Source organism: Amblyomma maculatum, chromosome 1, assembly GCF_055883805.1.
Source record: "Amblyomma maculatum isolate TAMU_Amacu chromosome 1, ASM5588380v1, whole genome shotgun sequence".
Classification (NCBI taxonomy): domain Eukaryota; kingdom Metazoa; phylum Arthropoda; class Arachnida; order Ixodida; family Ixodidae; genus Amblyomma; species Amblyomma maculatum.
The window spans coordinates 256,120,781-256,142,691 of record NC_139344.1 but is presented as its reverse complement, the minus strand read 5'-3'; the positions used below and the strand labels follow the sequence as shown (position 1 = coordinate 256,142,691).

At 46.3% G+C, this 21,911-nt stretch overlaps 1 protein-coding gene across 3 annotated transcripts; it reads right to left on the bottom strand.

The window, feature by feature from the left end:
• Positions 1-3,260: 3,260 nt before the first annotated feature.
• On the bottom strand, positions 3,261-12,871 carry LOC146206284 (uncharacterized). 3 transcript variants are annotated; one of them, XM_084587010.1, is made up of 3 exons: positions 12,775-12,871; positions 12,621-12,684; positions 3,261-4,287 (listed from the first exon to the last, which is right to left on the bottom strand). In XM_084587010.1, the coding sequence occupies exons 2-3, from the start codon at positions 12,652-12,654 to the stop codon at positions 3,695-3,697; spliced, it is 627 nt and encodes a 208-aa protein (XP_084443136.1). In that variant the 5' UTR covers positions 12,655-12,684; positions 12,775-12,871; the 3' UTR covers positions 3,261-3,694. The 3 variants fall into 3 exon arrangements, with proteins under 3 accessions (XP_084443136.1, XP_084443137.1, XP_084443138.1); XM_084587011.1 differs by having other exon boundaries at positions 12,770-12,857; XM_084587012.1 differs by having other exon boundaries at positions 12,766-12,853.
• Positions 12,872-21,911: the final 9,040 nt, after the last annotated feature.

The following is a 21,911-nucleotide window of genomic DNA, read 5'->3' as shown; positions in this document are numbered from 1 at the left end:
CAATCATATTTTTGCAGTTCAATTCAATTCAATTCAATTTATTTTTCAGAAAGCTTCTCAAGGGTCACCTGGGCTAAAAGCTGTCATGTCAGCTTGACAAGGCCCAGGTGCCCGATGTGCAAGGCAGGGCATGGTGGCCTACCATGCATAGGACAGTACAATGAAAAATAAAATACACAAAATTCATGGTACAGATTTGTACATGTGAAAAAATCAACTATGATAGGACAATATGGATACATGTTTGCAACAAAACAGCAATGACGTCATTCAAAGAATAGATGCGAGAAAGAAAAAAAAATCTAAAAATGCAATACAAATAGTACTTCTAAGGGGAAACGTACAGGAAACACATACATTTTCATATTGACAGCTTCTGAAAATCAGGATAGCAGGAAATATCACCCACTAAAATCTAATGGGATAAAAAATACTGCCGTAATCGGTTGAGGTTGGGGCTGCTAAATTCATCATACTTATTGAGAATTTGTGGAAGATTATGTTTCAAAGACTGTAGTTTGTAATTGGTGCGGAAGCGTGGAATCAGCCACACATCAGTGCTGCGTGTAGAGGCATTACTTTGATAATGTTGTAAGGATGCGATAGACGTAATGAACTGCCTGAAAGCGGGTGATGATAAATAAAATGAGCGCAGCGTACGAAATTCATAAATGTTTTGTATCGGGACTATATTGTATTGAGGAAAATACTATTCAGCTGAAGATAAGTATAGTCACTGTTAGCTATAATGCGCACAATCTTCTTTTGCAACATGTAAACCTTCTTAATGTTGCCTTTAGTCGTTGTCAACCACACCAAATTGCAATAGTCAATGTATGAGAAGAACAGCGCCTGATATATTTGAAGTTTAGTAATGAGCGGCAGCGAGATAAGGCCCCGGTTGTTTTACTGAGTTTTGCGCAGATATTAGTGATGTGCGAGTCCCATGTTAATGAATCGGAAAACGTCACTCCTAGAATCTTATGTTCTCTTACAACTGAAATTTCTTCTCCATCACAGTGAAGAGTGGTCGCCAAGCTTACTACTTTATTTCTCGGCCGAAAAATAATTACTTTTGTTTTTGCCGGATTAATGGACCTTTTTCATGGTGGCACTCTGCGCATGCGCGCGCAGTGCATTGCGGGAAGTTCGCGACAGCCATGTTTTTTGGTGGTTCGCAGCTAAATTGACATCTGCTCATAATCGCGCTGCTTCATCCGCACTTTCGCAACTATTGTCGCCCCATGACTAGTCTTCTCTCCAGCCACGACCTTTCGGCCTCGTCCCTAGAATATGATGTAGCCTAGACGACGCTACACCACCTTCGTACAATTCCGCCCATCCTGCGTCGCTTCGCCTCTCGTTATCCCACAGAATTACACACCGATGCTCGCGGTGTCGGCCTCGGTGCGGTTCTCGCATAGCGCAGGCCTGGCTTTGCCGTGTGCGTTGTCGCTTACGCCAGACGGACGCTGACCAAAGCTGAAGTCAAATATTCCATCACCAAAAATGAGTGACTAGGTGTTGTTTAGGACATCGAGAAATTTAGCCCTTACCTCTATGGGCGCCTTCGACGTTTTCACCGACCACCACGCACTCTTCTTCTGGTTATTGTATTTAAAATACTAATCTTGGCGACTGGCACGCGTTGAGCACTGTGACTCCAAGAGTACGACATTCGCGTTGTCTACCGGTCTGGTCGTAAACATACAGGTGCTGACGCCTTCTAACGTTCCCGTCATTTGCTCCTACTTTGATGATGCTCTCCAATGGGACCACTCCACCTTTGATACTGCTAGTGGCGTAAAATGTACTGCTATGCCCACCAATACACCCAATCATGCCCCGAATGTCAGTGCCAGAAAAACCCTCTCGCTTTCCATCTGCTCCCGTGCAGCCGCTGCCAGCCTGGTCGTTTGAGCTTATTGGCATTTCCCTGCACGGCGCTCTTCCCAGCATCCTATCCCCCCCCCCTCCCCCCCGGAAACCGCTGGAGTGTCGTTACCATCGACCATCTCACGCTGTAAGCCGAAACAGTGTCCTTACCAGTCGCCCCAGTCCTTAAAGTTGCCTCTTTTATTCGTCATCACCTCATTATTTGCCATGGTACTGTCAAGGAGTTGCTAACTAGCATAGGTAGCATATTTATTTCCCACGTGGGGGCAGAGGCTCTCCTTCAAGACTGCAACATCGTTCACAGCAGCACCTAAGCGTATACCATCAGCAAACAAATAGCATGATTTGGCGCTCTCACTGCATCCTCGGCAGTAGGATGGCCAAGTACAATGCTGCTAATCACTCAAATTGGGACCGAGTTCTTTCGTTCGCCACCTACGCTTACAACTCTGGTACGCGAGCCACCACGGGCTCCACACTTTTTCTGTATACGGTCGTGAGCATTATAGACGCCATTCTCTCCTACCGTCCTGACACATACGAGTTTACGACTGTTTCTCAAGTACCCCTTTTACCGGAGACTGCTGCCATGCTCACCCGTTCCTGCACGTCTCACATCTAGCAGCGCCAGAAACACAACCACGATAAATTCGTACTACTTCCAGGCATCTTCCGTGCTTTTTGTTTTGGCCATAGGTGCTGTCTTCTAGCCCCGGCCTCTAATGCAAACTTCTCAACAGTTACCATGACCCCTACCGCTTTCTCAAACAAAAAAATTAAGAGGTTAACGCTGCTGAATCAAATACTGAGCGAAAGCATTAGCTGCGAGTGACCGAGCGTTCGTCTTCTTCACGTTTTCTTCTTCCTCGGCCCACATACAAAGCCCCGCTTTAACCAAGCCGTATGAAGGAGGAGGAGGAAGATAAAGAGGAAAGGCAAGGAGGTTAACCGGTAAAGAAACTGGTTTGCTACCCTGCACTGGGGGAGAGGGGCAGGTGGGTATAAAAGTTGTAGGTGCGTGCCTTAGTGGCCTGTAGGGGTAACGTGAATTCCAGGGTCCTAGCAGGCTGACTCTGATATAACCATCCCATGTGAAACGAGAGACCCAAGTTGGCAGTTCCTGCCAATTGAGCCGCGGCTCCGACCGCACCACGCCGACCGCTTGAGTTGGGAGCTTCTGTGTCACGTGGGGTGCGATGTCACAGTATCACGTGGGTAAGACCTGGCTACCACCGCGCTACGCTGAAGGCTCGTAACCAATAGAAACCACGCCTTACGTATTTAGCTTAGTAGCATTGCTGCTAACCGGCATACTCCATACAACAAGCAAAAAATGATGGCTGCTTTTCCTACTAATGCGACCATTGCATCAAGTTTATTTATTACTCAGTTTTCAATTATCCGTTTTCCAACGTATAAGCAAATTTTGAGGTAACAGCGCAAAACGTGGACGGGGGCACAATATTAGAAGACGACACAACAAGCGCTGACTTTCAACAACGTTTATTTTGAAAAAAGACAGGCAACTTCTTATACCCTTACGCCACACATATCATGTGCAGGTGACTTGCACATCGTCATCTTGTGCTCCCGTCCAGGTTTTGCGCCGTTACCTCAAGATGCTTAACCAACAAGCCTAAGCTGCTATTCTGGGTATAAGCAAAGCACGGCAATTCCTAAGTGAGGCATTAGAATAGGCGTACTGGGAAATTTCTTTAACGTCTGGCGAGCTGAGAAGCAAGACCAAGGTTTTTTTTTTTTTTATTAATCTCCGCTTTTAGCAAGGCACTCTCGCTAGCTACCTTCCGTAAGACAACGGAACACTCATCATAGCCTGTGCCAGGTAGTCAGCGTATTCCTTCTGCAGCTGCCTTTGGAGCGTGTCAGAGGCGACGTAGCTGTAACCATTCTTCATGGCCCTGTTCTCGGTTAGTTCGCCGAGATTGGTGTACGACAGTGTCGGCTCGAGCTTGCTGCGCAGAGTCAGTTTCACGTCAGGGTAGCGGCGAGCCCCGACCTCGGCATGGAGCGAGACAAGGTGCGGGGGAAATGTGGCCGTCACGCCAAAAACGTCGGGCCGGCCGCCTAGATAGGATTGCGCCGAAGTGAACTGGACCACCAGGGAGTCTAGGCTGAGGCTGCAACGGAGCACCACGCGACCAGACGGCAGTGCCTTGGCCTCAGCACAGTCGCCCTGCCGGCGCACCTTGCTCAATCCAGTCACTTGAACGTCTTTGATGTTTGCTGTCCAGTCACTGCGAATGACGTTGCCAAGTTTTACATAGCGCCCAGGAGCATTCATTGGGTCCAGGTTGGGGAAAGTCTGTAGTTTCTCTCCCAGTACGGTGTCAAGAAATTCATTCACATCTTGCACAGTGGCACCGAAGGCACCTGCGGAAGAAAACACAGCTTGTTAAGCCCGGTTTCTATGTCCAGTATTACAAAATGAATGAAGGAAAAAGCTTTCATGTCATCCTCGTTTATTTTTTATCTTTCGCTGCATTCAAATATGTCTTCTAAGAATTTGTTTCGGGACCATTTAGGGGTAGGACCTGTTGCATTGGCCACTTCCGAGAAGAGAGTGGCGTCCGGAGGTGTTTGACGCACGTCTGTCAAGGAACACGATAGCATTTGTATGACCCGCACATTGCATGACACACATTTAAGGATGTAAGCCGTTGGAAGGTTTTTAGTAAGCATGAACCGCAAATGACCTGGCTTTATTATTGTGTTAGCAATACTACGCCAGGTTTCAGCCCGTCGCGTAGCCGCGGCCGCAGGCATCTTGACCTTGACCTTGAGCCGCAGCTGCGCAGAGCAGATGGCGCACCGTTGCCTAGCAACCTAGTGGCGAGAGCGCGTAGTCGCGCTCTCGCCAGATGGAGGAACAGATTGAGAGTGATGTTTCGCATAGTGTATATATATATATATATATATATATATATATATATATATATATATATATATATATATATATACTCGCGCTTCGCGTCTGTGAAAATACTGCTATGGAGACTGCTAAGTGAGAGACAGCGCCGACAGGATGAAGCAGCAAAGAGACAACGCGCTTAAGAGCCGTTAGAGTAACGTGAAGCGCGTCTTGCAAAACGCCGTGCTCAAGATGCCTTACTTTACGGATCACCGTAGTGTGTTCACTGGGATTAATCAAAGCGAAAGAGAATAGTCGTAAACATTAGGCCACACCATGAGCAACATCACAGGCTGAACAACAAGCGTAGCCATGTAGATATTGCTAACGCAATTTACCAGGTTTAACCAGAGCTAAACCACAGCCAATTTTTGTGACACTGAGCCAAGTGCTTTCTTGTCATTTAATTACGACTTGGTGCAAGTATTCCGTCCATTCGATGACCTTCACCTATGATGTCTTCCCGGCGTTCCCTAGTCAGAGCCTCCCGGGTGCCGTGACGTAACAGCTCAGCACTCTGCAAGGCAGCTAAGAGGTGTGTGTGCAGGGAAGAGGAGGTTTGTGCTGAGTTGGTGCTGAGCATTTCGTGCAAAATGATGCTTGTCGTTTTGACACAACAGGACGTCAGTAAACGGGGCAAGAGAAGAAGAGCGCTGTTTGTAGCGAGAAGTTTTCTGAACATGCCCTAGTTGAGTGCAAAACACAGCGTCATGGGTGCACGTTCGGCTGGTGTCTGAGGTAAGGGAGATATGGGCACGTAAAGATGTGTGCCTAGGGGTTCGTGCTGTCAAGGTGAATCCTTGCCCAAAGGACGAAAGTGGGTGCCAGGTTATATTTTCGCCCTTTTTATTTTTTATTTTTTTTTTTTTGCTTTCCGCGCTGTTACATTTTTCTCCCTCCAGTTGATGGTAAGACTGATCTGAGGCAGTGAAGCGTTACTCAGAGCTTTTTTAATGTCTCCTTTCTCTGCAGTGTTGTTAGTGCGAAAGCACTCATACAATCGTCAAAGCCGCAACAATCTTGCTTGCGTCTGACTCCTGACTGGCCTGCCAGATCGTGATAAACTAATCCACGTGTCCTGGTACAGGTAATTCAAACAGTGCTTGCACACGATATTATCAATAAAACTAGGTTAAACCCCGGATAACCTTAGTGCGAAAGCACTATTTCACGCGATCAAACTCAACCAAGAATGTTGTGGGTTGCATATGCAGAGCTCAGAGATGAAGAACACCCTCGGAGCGGAGCGTACTGGAACCCAAGAGTTCCTTGCGGGAAATGAGTACGGAACGCCGTAGCAATCGCTGCAGTCAATTATCCCGCCTGTTAAACTGCAACGCACTCTCGCGCGATGCATTGAACGTCTTCATTAAGTTCCATTTATGCGTAAAGCTTGGCGCGTCGTAATCGGTTTAAGTGCATTAAACCCCTATTATTATAGAGCGTGCGCTCTGCTCTTCGCAGTACAACTTACAAGGTCATGTGGCCCCGCAAATTTGACTTTGAGTGGAGAGAAGCCGTAGTAGAGGGCTCCGGAATTTCCAACCGCCTGGGTTCAAGGTCATTCACTTTGCGTTTCACCTTGAGCCGAGACACGTCGTAGTGGAGGGCTCCGAACATTTTGACCACCTGCGTTTCTTTAACGTGCACTTCCCTCGTAACTATTCGGGGGGTTTAACAACTGCCTCACCGGTGCTTGTTGGCTCAGTCTCTCCATGTATGAGGTGCGTGCCGGTCCGAGTGCGCCAACGCTTCGGGGCAGACGCCAGGCTGATGTGTAGCCATCCTTAACAGAACTTACGCTTCGATAACTAGGTTTAGCAGCGAAAAAACTCCATATATTGCGTTAATCACATAAAACTGTAGCTAACGACTGCCAAATGGGCGCGGGAAACAACGAATAATCACCCACTCTGGTTTCCTCCGATATTTACTGTATTAACCCATTGCGTCTGCCTCGGAAGCTGGGGTATCAAAAGGTTTAGTCAGCCCGAAAACGAGACAATGAAGCCCTGCATGACAATAAACTAATAATTGATAATTTCACTGGCTCGCTTTTTGTTTGCTGCAGGTGCCTCTAATGCAACGTTGACCTGGGCGAGCGAGCAGCTGCAGTATGTACCGCTTACGCAAATGACACAGTGCTCGACGCAAGTGAACGGGCTTTAAATAAAGCTGTCACAATGTGTCCGGCATCGATCGAAATGGCATGCCGTTGCAGGCGGAATATCAGCAAATAAATTGAACATAAACTGAGAATTCATTCTTCTTTTTGTCACCTTATGTAAGTTTTCAACGGAGAAGTTTGGAATCAACTGGAGAAAGAGAAAATATACAATGTCAAGGTTTCTTCTTTGGCACTATTAGTGCAGTTCGTATTCCTTTCGTATTGAGAATGAATTTATCGCGGAGGGGACATAACAGCTGCGAGCCTTCGCTCACGCGCCGATAAGGGTGACGTTTCGCAATGCAGCCCATTCAATGGGAAGTGACGGGCGTCGCGTGAGGCATAAAGGTTGTCGTCACGAGGAATTCAGTACAACCGTTCAGTTCACTGCTATTCCACCGTGCGGACTATGACAAAAGGAAACAACACCGGCATTTCCACCCAGCCAAATTAAAAGGCACGAACAAAGTTTTGATATGAGAATCATTGTCTGTACAGGTAAGTTTTAGTCTACTCGGCTGCAGCGCGTCGTATATGAGGGTGCGGACGCATTGGCGTAGCGAAAGGCGGTATGGCTGTATGTTCTGAAAATATAGTTGTCAACAATTTTTCAGTTTTTTTTTTTCGACAAAACGAGCATTAAATAATGAAAAAGGCCAGTCTCTCTTCTATTTGAAGCCACCAAAAAAAAAAAAAGAAAAAAAAAAGAAGAGAATATATTCTTCTAACATTATGCTTTTATTACCACAGAGGGCTCTCAAATTTGATTGTTTCCCTTCGGCATTTATTAAAATTATAATCGTTCTAGAACAAACGCTAGGTTTAGGCACTGAGTCCCCGCTGACGTTGAGATGTGCGGGAAGTCGCACAGAACCTGAATCTTGATGAAAAGCCCAGTCCGTTATCTCGATTACAACAAAAAAACGAGTCTTTTTCTATTGAAGCGCCATCGGCTACAGGCCTTAGTGGCGCTTCGTAGGAGCTGTCCTGATAACGATCAGGCGTTCACGATGGTTCGATTCATTTCAATCTTTTCTATCCTTGCAAAAAAAAGAGAACGCTCAAAGATTAGCGACATACTAGTTGCATCGGTGCGTCTTTCTTACAGGGCCGTGACTGAAGATATTAATTTGTTTCCAGCAGCGAAGAGTAAAATAAATAACAATACTGATAACTTCCAAGGACAGGAACTTGCATGGAACTTGGTGCAGTGCTTGCACCACCGCCTTGGCTCTTGAGAGGGGACATTAGCGTGCTCCGCCAGCTTGTGCTTTCCTAAATCACGAATGTCACATACCTCGCCTTCAGGAACTGCGCCCGCTTTGTACACGTCACCTCAACTATCACGAATCCTATATGAAATAAGTGAAATGTTCACAAACGTGTTTCCGCAATAGAAAAATGGACTTTAATCGAAACATAATCATCAGAGAAACACCTGAAGTCAGACACGCGGAATGAACACTAGAAAATTGTCTTTAAGAGCAACACTTCTGCGTTTTACAATATACCTGGCACGGCTGATCAATGTCTCTAGTCTGTAGGGAGCTTTAAAATGTATAATATATATATATATATATATATATATATATATATATATATATATATTGTAAAGAAGACGAAGAAGAAACAACCCTGCGGCATCACGATCGCCACCATCGCTGGTCTCCGGCGCCCATCTCTCTCGCGCTGAAGCTGTTCCCTGCTGCTGGTATTCCGATCCCTCTGTGCCCGAGTTACTGCCAGCGCTAGACGTTCAGGCCATCTATTAAATCCACATTTCACTTGGTGGAGGTCAAGCTGAGGTTCCCTGTACCCATCTCGCCCTGGAACTTCGAAGCAGAACGTTGACTACCCCAATGACGGAGCCTACTTCATCGCACCTACATCCGCCAGTCACCTGCACAGGTTCCCTTCGCCAACGGGACCCCGCTACCTTCAGTGGAAGCAGTGATGACGACGTCGACGATTGGCTGTCCACTTACGAACGGGTCAGCCGCCACAATAACTGGGACGACAATCGTAAGCTTAATAATGTCATTTTTTACTTGAGCGACGTCGCTAATCTGTGGTTTCGAAACCACGAGTCCGACTTTACCACCTGGGCGCATTTCAAGACCAAATTTTCTGATGTCTTCGGCCGCCCCACCGTCCGAAAACTCCGCGCGGAACAGCGTCTTCGATCGCGACTACAGCTGCCCGGTGAATCGTTCACCAGTTACATTGAGGACATTGTTGATTTGTGTCGCCGCGTTGACCCGACCATGACCGAGGCCGTTAAAATACGTCATGTCCTCACAGGAGTTAATGACGGCGCTTTCAACATGCTCGTCGCCAAAAGCCCCACTACGGTCAAGGAAATATACGACCTCTGTCAAAGCTACGACGAACTTCGCAAGGAGCGTGTTTTGATTCGCCAGTCTCAAGCATCACTTGCTGAACTTGCCGCGGAGAGGGAGTCATCTAGCCTCTCTGAAGACATCAAGGCTTTTGTACGTCAGGAGGTCGCGCGACAACTGTCTCTGCAGCCATATATTAAGGAGTCGACACCAACTGGCCTTGTTCCGGAGCTTCGCCGTGCAATCCAGCAGCATGTGTCTGAAGTCGTCCCTAATCCTGTCCCTCAATCAGCTCCGGTCGCACCCTCAATGCCGTTCCCCACGCCCACAATGTCATCGTCCGGCGTTGCGCCACTGAGCTACGCTCCAGCATTCGCGCCGGCTCCTCCTCAAGTATTGCGTCGCACGTATGCCGAAGTCACTTCAAGTTCACCCCCTGAGCCAGCATATGCCTATGCTTCACCCCCCATGCGGTCGGCACCAACAGCTTTCGCTCCCCCCTTGCTTCAGACACGATCTCCATGGCGCACTTCAGACAACAGGCCTATTTGCTACCACTGCGGCATCCCTGGACACACTACACGCTACTGCCGGCGCCGAATAAATATGGCCTTTGCTGCGCGGCCTGCGCCACCTTATTTGGCCCCTCAGTTCCCCGTTCCATCGGGTCCTCCAACAGCATCCCCCGATCCTCCGGACTTCCTACCTCGTCGTTCGCCATCACCACGTCGCCGCTCCGTTTCGCCAATGCGCCGACGACCCGCTACTCAGCCGGAAAACTAACCGCCGCAGTTCGCGAGGCACGAACTGCGTATTCGACAGAATTTCAAAGTCCTCGTCTTAATCCCGCGAATGTTACTGCTGTCATCGTTGAAGGTGTTTATACTCTTGCGCTCGTCGACACCGGTGCCGCTGTATCAGTTATCAGCCAAAAACTCTGCCGCAATGTAAAGAAGACGAAGAAGAAACAACCCTGCGGCATCACGATCGCCACCATCGCTGGTCTCCGGCGCCCATCTCTCTCGCGCTGAAGCTGTTCCCTGCTGCTGGTATTCCGATCCCTCTGTGCCCGAGTTACTGCCAGCGCTAGACGTTCAGGCCATCTATTAAATCCACATTTCAATATATATATATATATATATATATATATATATATATATATATATATATATATATATATATATATATATATATATATATATTTTTTTTTTTTTTTTTCAGATAATATTATCTAACGGAAATAAATAGCATTGCTGAGTAACTATCCAGACATTCCAGGGTCTGACTAAAATTGCTGAGGCCTTTTTCTGTGCGATCGTCGTTTTGTTTGCTTTTCACATGACTAGATGATGGGAGGACCATCACAGGTGTTCGTGAACAAAACACAAACAGATACAAAAAACATTAAAACGACAAAACAGTAGAATGACATTATTAGGAATAAAATATGACACGCGCTGAAGAGAGAACACTCGTTTCATGCGCTTCACAAGAAAAAAATACATATCAAGAACCTGGATTATCAGAGTGGATAAGAGTTTCTAAAAATGCGACAAAAGCGCTTACGAAAGAAGACAACTGAATCTGCTAATTAATCCCATTCCTTAGTTACTGTCGAAAGAAAGCTGTATTCGCACGCACCGTTGAGTCTACTTTGTGGATTTATGTGCAAATGGCATATTCTGTAACACTGATCTACTGATATTACATAGAAGTCAAATAAACTGATTTTAATCTGGTGATGAGTAGTTGGACATTAAAAAAGGTTAATCGGCCAAACGTTCGCAGTTCGAAAGGGATAAGGTTTGAGCACCTGCATAGTTCAGTCGGAGAGTAGACGAGCTGATATTTATAGAAGCCAGTCTTTGAACTTCGTGCAATTTATGACTATTAGTTACTGTGTGCAGGTCCCATAATTTTTGTATGTGTAATAATTGTTCTTAGTGATATTTAATTTTCTTTTACCCCTCAGGGCCAGAGGCATTACAAACGGGGAGTGGAAAAAAAACAAAATAAAATTAGAAACATGCAGCAGATACACAACTGTAAATAACATCGGAGTAATGCTAGCTATAGCTTCGCGAAATATCTCGTAATCGTTAATTCCGGCAATATCTGCTGGATGGTGATTCGAGTCGCGTGAGGCACGCGGCAAGAATGACGGAAAAAATATTTGGTACGCGAATCGAAACCGACTTTGTTGGGATGGTCAGTACAATAGGATACATACAACGACTGAGAGATAAGGTGATCGCGCAATACGGGGGGATATGGTAGAGCTTAGAAAACAATGCGATAAGAGACACTTTTCAACGGAGTGATAGCAAACCAGGCTAAACCAGGCTTTTCATTTCAATAGTAGCAGTGCACAGGATTCCGGAAGGAACGTTATTAAGTTACTGTCTTTAATTAATGTGCACCGACTGAGCATTTATACATCAGGATCGCCTTCGTTTTTTTACCTAATGATACAAACCAATTTTACTGGGTTTGGCGCCAGTTGTCATTATCACACCATTGGACATTTCTTTTCAAAATTAGTGTTAAGATCTAACTGGTCACTGAAAGATTTAATCTTAATAATTTGACGCAATCATCTGCAAGCAATCTTAGAGGAACGGTGTTATCAGTTGACAAATCATTGATAAATATGAGAAGTACATTTAGAGGCCCCAATGCACTGCTTGGAGGTACTCTTGACAAAATCGGCTTGAAATAGATTCACATTCATGGATTTCGACATACTGCTCATGAGGTGGGAAGCGAACCATTTGGCAATATTAGCACTTTCAAATATTTAATTGCTTTTTTTTACCACAAGTTTAGAATGAGATATGCTCAATCAAACTCCTTGGGAAAATGTTAAAAAAGGTTATGCCAACTTGTTCTCGGTAATGTTTTTAAAAGATCGTGAGCATTATCAATAAGCTGCATCGCTATGATCAACCTCTTACGAAATATGATCCTGAGAGAAATCAGGAAATCTGAAATTTTCTCCAATTAAACATAATTAGTCCGAGAAAGGTATATCCTTAACTGTCACTGCACAAAGAATTCTGGCATGAGTTTAGCATGAAACTCTGAAGCAGCCTTTAGCGCTTGGAAGGAGACATAAGACCTCTTACTGTTTTTTCTTTTTTTTAATTTTGGCGACTGAGTATCACAACGGGTCAGTACAAGCTAACTCATGTACCGCATAAGTTTTGGAGAACATAGAGGCCAACATGTGTCACCAAGGTGTTGATTGACTCGTGTGGCATTGTAAAGGAGGAAGAGCGAAACCACGTACCGATGCAGAGCGCAGCAAAAACAGCGAGCCGCATCGTCAAATCTGCAAAACCAGGAAACGATTCCTGCAAAAAAAAAAAAAAAAAATTAAGGCCTGCGCACGAATAGCGCAGCACAAAAGGGTGCGATAGAGTGTGAGAAACGACCTGCCTAACCAGCGGAAAGGACTGGGCAGCGGGGCAGTAAGCTTGGTACTATACGCTCACATGCGACTCTTTTGTCTTGCTATTCAATGGCAACGGTTCTTCATTGCAGCCGCAAGGCTTGATCGCTTATCATCGAATGAATGCCGCGATAAACTGGCGCGTGATAGCACGAGAATGGCGCCCTGTGAGTTCATTATCAGCTAGCGAGTGCGTCACTGTTGATTTGATTAACTCCTCTGAAAAAAAAAATAATAAAATTTCCCTTTCGACATCGCACAAGAGTCCTGCGCAGTTTATCGAACGTGCCTCGATTCCACACCGACTTTTCATTGCTTCTCCTCGACTGATAGCGTGCACATTGAAAAGGGCAGTGTCAATCATCCAGCAATCTTGTCAAAAGAGCCAGTCGCAGCTTCGAAAACATTACGATAGCATTGAGCTCCCCACGTCCACAATGGGCTGTTTCTAGTAGCATGCATATCTATTAACCGTAAATAAAATTCCTTTGGCGATAAAAATGAGCCCCGCTGGGGTGGCGCAGTGCCCTTTTTGTCGGACCTTCCCCCCTTATCAGCCGTCCGGCTCTAGCTCTGACAAGGGCACCGCGATATCGGTCAGCGTCGAGTAGTTCAAGCTTGCCCTTAAGGGCTCGTATGTCGTCTATGAACAAACCGGGGTTATTGCTTTCCACATCGATTAGACGCTGTAGATTCACGCGAAGGGACCTTTCTTCGGCCCTTTCTTGTCTGGCTATAGCGCTCGATCTTTCCAATGCTGTCATTTTGACATTCTGTTTAAAAACCTCCCATTTAGCCCCTAACTTTGTTACGCCTTTGTCATTCATATTTGCTATATGCCTTTCAACGTCGGCTTGGAAACTGTCATCAGATAATAATTTTGAATTTAACTTCCACATTTGCCAGTCAAATCCTTGACTTTTAGTTTTGTTCCCAGCGATAGTGACGGTGACCAAGCAGTGATCGCTGAACTATACTGGCTTAACGTGGTATTCGTGGCATACAGGCACCAGATCAAGAGATATGTACATCCTATCGAGTCGAGCGTGGCTAGAAGCCTGGAAATGAGTGAACTGTGCCGCTCGTCCACCCTCCAGACACCCAGCCACATCAACAAGGTTAAACTCATTTACCAATTCTGCGAGAACACAGGTGCTGGCATCACTATGCGGCCTTCTACTCGTTTTATCTGATGCGGAGAGTACACAATTGAAGTCTCCCATTATCACAGTTAGCCTTTCAGAGTTGCAATACTGACGAATACCTTCAAAGAAATCGCGCCTTTCGGCCACGCTGTTCGGTGCATAAACACAAATGATGCGCCATTCGTATGAATACAGCACGAGATCGCAAACAACGAAGCGGCCATACGCACAAGTCGTGACAGCTTGAATTGTGACACCAAGGCACTGACGCACAAACAGCACACAACCAGCCGCTGCTCCAACTGCATGACTTACAACGGCATTGTATCTTGAAGTAAAAAGGCTAACCATTCTCCCGGTTTCTTCTTCACCATCAACTTTAGTTTCCTGAATCGCGATGACGTCTAGCTCCAGCTCGCTAACCAAACGAAACAGTTGATTTTGCTTGCGCCTTGCTGCGAGCCCTCGAACATTAATAGTCGCGAATCTAATGGCTTTGTCTAGACAAATCATTGGTGATGAACGAATACCCGGGAGCATGGTCATACCTTTAGTGATGTCTGTGGCCGAGCACCCCTCCATGGTGTCAGGTGTTAAGTCTGAGGTGGGAGCGATGCAGCCCCCCCTCTTTTCTCTAACAAGTTCGACCTAGTCCGATAGGACGCCCGCCGTACCGCCGTGGAAGTCTTTGTCGGCGGTCCTTCGACGTCTGCATTCTCGTGACCTGGTGTTCGGTCCTCCGTGTCGTCGTGTGTCCGCTTCGCTACCGCTGCCGAGTTCGCTGCCTCAGATTCGACCATGCTGTCTGTCTCATGAATGAATACTGTGCTGTGACTGACCTCCGTGTCCCCAGTTGAGTTGCTGCTGCTGGCCACCTTAGCGTCCGCGACGCCGACGGAACACGCTTGCAAATTCTTGACACCCTGTTCCTTGACCTCGTCCGCGTTTGGGGAGGGAAGAGTGACCGTTGTTTCTGCTGAGCTGGTGCCTGACTCCTTAGCTGCTTCTTCCGCATCCGCCTCGTCCAGGGCGTTAGGCACAGAAAAGTGGCACGCTCGAAGGAATCAGATAGATGAAATTGAATACCAAGGGACCATTACCAATGAAAAGAAAGAAATCCAGCAAGCTTTCTTCGAGCATTATCGTCAGCAGTTCGCACGATGTGCAGTTGATATCGAGAGTTTCAAGAGAGTTTATTTGCCTTTAATGCCACAACTCGACGAAAAGACGACACGTGTGCTAGAGACCCCCATCACGGAGGACGAAGTGAAATGCGCTATTGGGAATTTGAACCGCGGCAAATCGCCTGGCCCTGATGGACTTAGCGCCGCATTTTATAAAGCTTTCCAGGATTTTCTCTCGCCGGTGCTGGAAAAAGTGTATAATGAAGCATATGACCTTAATGTGCTGCCGCCGTCCTTTGCATCTTCTCATACTGTGCTAATTCCCAAAACGGAGGACCGAGGTCAATTACACAGTGTTACCTCTTACCGGCCGATTAGTTTAACCAATGTCGACTATAAAATTTTTATGAAAATACTAGCTAAAAGACTGCAAACAGTTATTAAAGATATTGTTGGAGACCACCAAACATGCGGTATTAAAGACAGGTCCATTTTTACGAACATTCACATCGCGAGGGCCATTCTTGAATGTTGCGATGCTGGTGAACTTGGAGTAGCAATGCTCCAAATAGATCTTGAAAAGGCTTTTGATGGAGTGCCCCACGACTTGCTTTTGTGTATATTAGACTATGTCAAGGTCGGATGCGTCATCAGAGAAGGAGTGGCTATGGCTTACAGTGCTTGTACAACTAGACTAATTGTGAACAAATCTGTCGGTGACAGTATTGCTGTCCAACGCTCAGTTCGTCAAGGTTGCCCCCTTTCACCTCTTCTCTTTTGTATCTATCTTGAACCCTTATGTTTAAGCATTATCAAGCATGAGAAAATGCGGGGCTTCAAGCTGCATCAAGCAGAAGTGAAGCTTTTGGCTTATGCCGATGATGTCGCGATGTTTTGTGTAGACTACGAAAGCATCGTGGAAGTTGTGAAAACTGTAAAAGATTTTTGCGCTGTAAGCGGCAGTGCTGTTAACTGAGGCAAGTGCCTGGGCTTCTGGCACGGTGACTGGCCAGCGACCCCAGGCATTTTTGCTAACATGAAATTTGTTACCAACCCTGTCAGCTACCTTGGTGCCCCTCTTGAATCGTATCGGGACAGTGACCCATACTGGAAAAACCAAGTCGGTAAATTGAAAGATAGAGTGGACAAATGGAATGGATGGCAGTGGTCGGTGTTTGCGAAGGCCACGATTTGTAATTTGTTTTTAGTGACAAAAGTTTGGTACGTGCTTCAAGTGTTATATTGTTCAAGAGCTAATGTCCAAAAGATGCATCGTATCTTTGCCGTCTTTGTGTGGGGGTCTTCGTGGGAACGGACAAGTCGGACAAATCTCTTCCGCCGGGTGAAGGACGGCGGGCTTGGTTTGGCACATCTGTTTCTGCGCCAGTTAGTCAATCGTTTCATGTTTTTGAGGAATGTGAAAAATCCATTTCTTCGTACGGTCTGTCAGTTACGCCTGGGTCAAGCTCTCCCGGGAATTGTCGTTTCTTCTGACCGCATGTCAGGAGGTGTCCACGGGTATCTAAGGGAAGTGGTCTTGGCGTACAGGTTCTTGATGGTGCGGTTTACTTTAGACTATTTGTGGAATGTAAACCGGAAAAAACTGTATAAAGACTTGTGCGATGTGGTGCTTCCAGAACCGTTGTACAGAGCTGTGTACTCGTCTACCGGGGGCAAAAATGTTCTTAAAAGAGTGAAGAGGATGATGGTGCCGGCAGGGATGAAAACGTTCTTTTTTAAGCTGCACACTGGAACATTGGAGGTAAAGAAATGGAAGGAACAGAAAGGGCTTTTTGTACCCTGGGGTGTCCACTGCATAATATGCAGGAAAGAGGAGACGATTGAACACGTGTTTCTCGAATGCTGGGACGCCGTATTTTTATGGGACGTGCTCCAGAGGACGCTTAAAAAGGAACTACCCATAAGCCCACATGGTATTCGATTCTTGCCAGTAGAAGCGAACAATGATACACCGTTGGATCTTTTAAAGCTACTGGCTCTCCACAGCATATGGAAAAGCAGAATGGCTGTAGAGCATGGTGACGTCGATGCACGTTCAGCGAGACAGCTCTTTAGAGAGAGCATACAGGCATATGTGGATGAACAGAAAGCGTTAAAACTAGAGTCAGAATGGTTGGTTAGTTTTGAAGGGTTGTCACATATGAGGGATTTTTAATCCGACAACTTCAGCTAAGGAAGACCGAAGCTTTAAGTCAATGCCTGATCTTTTATTTTGTCATGTTATTGATGTCACATGTGTCTTTTTTTGTGTACGTCCTCGGTCAGGAAATAAAGAAAAAAAGCTGGGGTGGCGCAGTGGTTACGGCGCTCGGCTACTGTTCCCAAAGACACGGGATCGAATCCCGGCCTCTGCGGCCGCTTTTCCATGGAGGCGAAAAGCAAGGTGCTCGTCTGCTGTGCGATGTCAGTGCACGTTAAAGAACCCCGGGTGGTCGAAGTTTCCGGAGTCCACTACGGCGTCTCTCATACCCTGAGTCGCTTTGGGACGTTAAGCCCCACAAACCAACCAACCAAGCGATAAAATGATGGCAGTAACAAGAAACGCTAACATTAAGTTTTTACCCATATGAGAATTATAGGCGCAATGTTCAAAGCACAACAGACACCACAAGACGATGGTATTAGAGGGCAGCTTTCATTCTTTTGTTATTTCCGGATTTCGCTGTTTTGCACATACACCAATTCGGCCCCTCAGTTTCACATTTTTATGAATTTCGTTATGGCAATGTGCTCGAGTGTCGGCGTTTGCTTAAACGTTTGTCTAGATTGCGGTAGAAGCTTTAAAGAATAGTCTGGAAAAGAGGCTTCGCAGAAAGTTATACCGCTTATTATCCACGCACTAAACAACCTATAAATGAGCAAATTAGGCTAAAAGAAAAAAAAACGTCGCTGATTTCTTCCTTTGCTTTCAACAAGTGAAATAGATTTTTGAACCGAAATGATTTAGGCTTACATGCTTGTTCCTGCACATGCACGTTAGCGTGTTAAGCCAACTAGGCGCAGCGTTTCCTTTGCTCGCAAGTATTATTTGCTGGGCTGTTATTTCACCTGGACCAAGAAATTCGGCGACTGTGGACAGGATGAGAAATTGCTATTTTTATGCTAAGATTCTTGTTCACTTCAATTGAATAGCATCAACGACAGTTTTGTTTGGTCATATTGACTTTATGTGGTTTCTCTAAAATTGACATTCTTTCATGGCTTATTAACAATGTCTTATATGCTATCCACCGTGGAGAGAGCGCGATGACCCTGAGGCGGGAGGTAAGCTTCAGTACGTTAGGCAACATTTCGACAAGACTTTGTTACCCCTCTCGATGTCTGTCCCAGATTTCTGCTCGTTATATATTTAAAGTATTACGCGAAACGTATACAGCTCGTTCGGTCGAAAACAATTCGGCGTAGTAGTAGTAGTAGTAGTAGTAGTAGTAGTAGTAGTAGTAGTAGTAGTAGTAGTAGTAGTAGTAGTAGTAGTAGTAGTAGTAGTAGCAGTAGTAGTAGTAGTAGTTTGGTTTGTGGGGTTTAACGTTCCAAAGCAACTCTGGCCATGGGAGACGCCGTAGTGGAGGACTCCAGAAATTTCGACCACCCGGGGTTCTTTAACGTGCACTGACATCTCACAGCACACGGGCGAGTTGCTTTTCGCCTCCATCGAAAAGCGGCCGCCCGCCGAGGCCGGGATTCGATCCCGCACCCGGCGGGGAATAGTAGTAGCAGCAGTAGCAGCAGCAGCAGCAGCAGCAGTAGTAGTAGTAGTAGTAGTAGTAGTAGTAGTCGGTACCAGCGCGTCGGAAATATTCGAGCGAAAAAATCCTGATTGGTCGACAGGGTTTTGACGTCACGACCACATGACCGCGTACAAAATTTCAAATACCCCCATTTAAAATAAAGCTATATAGCGCTTTGCGGAAGGGTCCAAATGAAGCGAACATTGGCGAGAAGGTTCCTCTAATTTAGGTATTTGAGAAATTAGAAGTAATTCAATGAAATATCTTTTCGCGACTTGATCTGCATACCAGACGAGCACGCTACGCATAGGCGACAAATGGTCTTTTTTTATCTTTATTGTCTTTAAGGCTGTAGGGTACAATATAAGAAATCACTACAATACAATACTATACAATGCAATACAATACATGTATAATGAATTGCAATAAATACATACCATGCTTTCACACAGCTATAGCACTCATAACTGGCAGTGCATAATGTAACTTTTTTATTTGCTCGAGTTTTTCAAACAGGACCGAAGTTTCTTCGCTGCAGTCTCTGCCAATCAGGACTTCACGGATTTTCGTAACGCTCTCCACGAAAGATTCATGTACAGACCGAGTCCCAGAGTCGCAGTGCCGGAAAGCCATTACACTTCGCTGCACTGCGTGCAAAACCTAGCAGGAAAATTGTGTGGTGTTATATTTCTGCGTCCGTCACAGGTAAATACCTAATCCCGTGTGCTGTGAGCGGGATACCTTTTTTCAGTGTGCATTGCAGTACATCACAGAAGAACACGGCATTATTGCAGTGAATAGAGACGTGTTCTACGTTCTCCTCTTTTTTGCAGAGGAAACACTGCGTGCCCCAAGATCTATAAATGCCCTTTTCGTTGAGCCAGGTTTTTACTGGCGGGGTACCTGTGTTGAGGTGATAGAAAACAGTTTTCGTTGCAGGCGTGGCCCATGTCTTTTTCCCTCGCTTTAACACGTTTCTCCCGGATGCGGTCGTGAAAGATGACCGATTAAAGGGGACGGGGAAAACTGTGTCAACTAAAGCTTTCATCAGGTTTTTTCTCTTGACTGATGACAGATACTCTCTCGAGAAACGCGTGACAAGGAAGCGATAAGACGCAACCGCCTCGCGGAGGCCACGCCATGTTCCGTAACGTCCACCTTTGGCAGATGGCACAACAAAGTCCGGCAATGCATTAGACAACATAAACTGGACAAAACATTGGACAAAAGGGTATCTTTGGTCACGGAGAAACATGAGCCATAGCACCACTTGACGCAGAAATAGGTGAGACAGGGCGAGGCCCCCTTCACCGACTCGTCGAAAGAGATTTGTCCGAGAAGTCCTCTCCCAACTGGAGCCCAAAATGAATGTCGCAAAAACACGGTGGTAGTTATGTATATTCGCTTGTGTACAGTACAGGGCCTGCAATATATATATATATATCACTTTGGCAGCCAGAAACACATTGCAGATTGTAGCACGCGCGAATATAGACAGGTCACCTCCACCCCATCGGGTGGTTAGTTCTCTCATTTCATCCACCTTTCTGTTCCAAACCGACCGGCTTTCACGATAATTGCCGAGTAGCACACCAAGGTCCACACCAAGGTGGCACACCAAAGGTGGACCAGTGTACATTCTGGAAAACAGCAGACCTGCTGTGTCTCAAGCAATGCCACAAACCAACACTTTTGTCCAAGTTTAATAAACTTCCACTCTGAGCACAAAATTCCTGGGTTATTTCCAGGTCAGTGTTCACGCTTTCGGTATCAGATACAAAATAAATTACAAGAGTTCAATGCTGCTGAATCAAATATTGAGCGAAAGCATTAGCTACGGGTGACCGAGCGTTCTTCTTCTTCTCTTTTCCTTCTTCCTCAACCCACATATAAAGCCCCGCTTTAGCCAATCCATATGAACGTGCCTTAGTGGCCTATAGTGGTAACGTGAATGCCAGGGTCCTAGCAGGCTGATTCTGAGATAACCGTCCGATGTGAAACGAGAGACCGAAGTTGGCAGCTCCTGCCAACTGAGCCGCGGCTCCGACCGCGCCACGCCGACCGCTTGAGTTGAGAGCCCATGTCTCGCTTTTGTGTCACGTGGGGTGTGACATCACTAGCGTCACGTGGGTAAGACGTGGCTAGTGCCGCGCTACGCCGGCCGTTTGAGTTGGTAGCCCAGCTCTCACCCTGTAGTGTCACTTGGGGTGTGACGTCACAGCGTCACGTGGGTAAGACGTACGTGGCTACCGCCGCGCTACGCTGAAGGCCCGAAACCTGGAGTAGTATTGTTGTCGCAATAAATTAAAGGCAACATCATCTGCGTAGGCAAGCACACGAACCTCCCAAGTGTGGAACCTAAACCCGCGTATTGCATCGCTGTGCAGAATTTTCCGACACAGGGGTTCAAGGAATATCGCGAACAGCAATGGTGACAAAGGACAGCCTTGACGTGCAGAAGAAAGTACATCTATGAGCCGCGATAGCTCCCTGTTTACAACGAGGTTGGTGGTGCAATTTTGTACGCCATTCTGATCTCATCCCTAAATAAACCTCAGGGAGGGGCTGCAAGCCCTAGTTAAACTACAGATAGCAATTCCTGGGGGATTTCTTCATGAAATCAGAGAAATCAAACTAAAATTGAAGAAGCTCGATGAGGATAAGTACAGGGGTACAGTGATTCGAGCACCTGGAGAGGAGCTGCTGGCAGGTGAGGAGACTAATAAACGCGCTTTATCGGACGAGAGATCTTACGCTGGAGGCAAAGAGATCTTGAAAATAAAGTATTACGGGGTAACATCACACGACCAGTCAGGTATCAAGAACGCTTTTTAAAATCGCTATACGGAGCTGTTTGGGCGTCGACTACCGGAGAAGCCCGAGATTCGGGAAGATTTTTGGTCCGTCATGCCATAGCTGGACCCCGAGGTTACGACAGCGCTTGAAAGAGATATCACAGTCGGTGAGGTTGAAAAAGCCATTGACGAACTGAACCCCGGAAATTCACCGGGTCCTGACAGATTAAGTGCTGCCTTTTATAAGGAGTTTAAATGTAATATATTGCCACAGGCAACGAATGGTCGCTGATACCAAGCTTATTATAGGGGCATC

Coding starts and splice junctions, on each gene's coding strand:
- LOC146206284 (XM_084587010.1), bottom strand. CDS start 12,654: ATGCGGCTCGCTGTTTTTGCTGCGCTCTGCATCG. Junction 4,288..12,620: donor TTTTGCTGCGCTCTGCATCG/GTACGTGGTTTC, acceptor TTTCTTCCGCAG/GTGCCTTCGGTGCCACTGTG.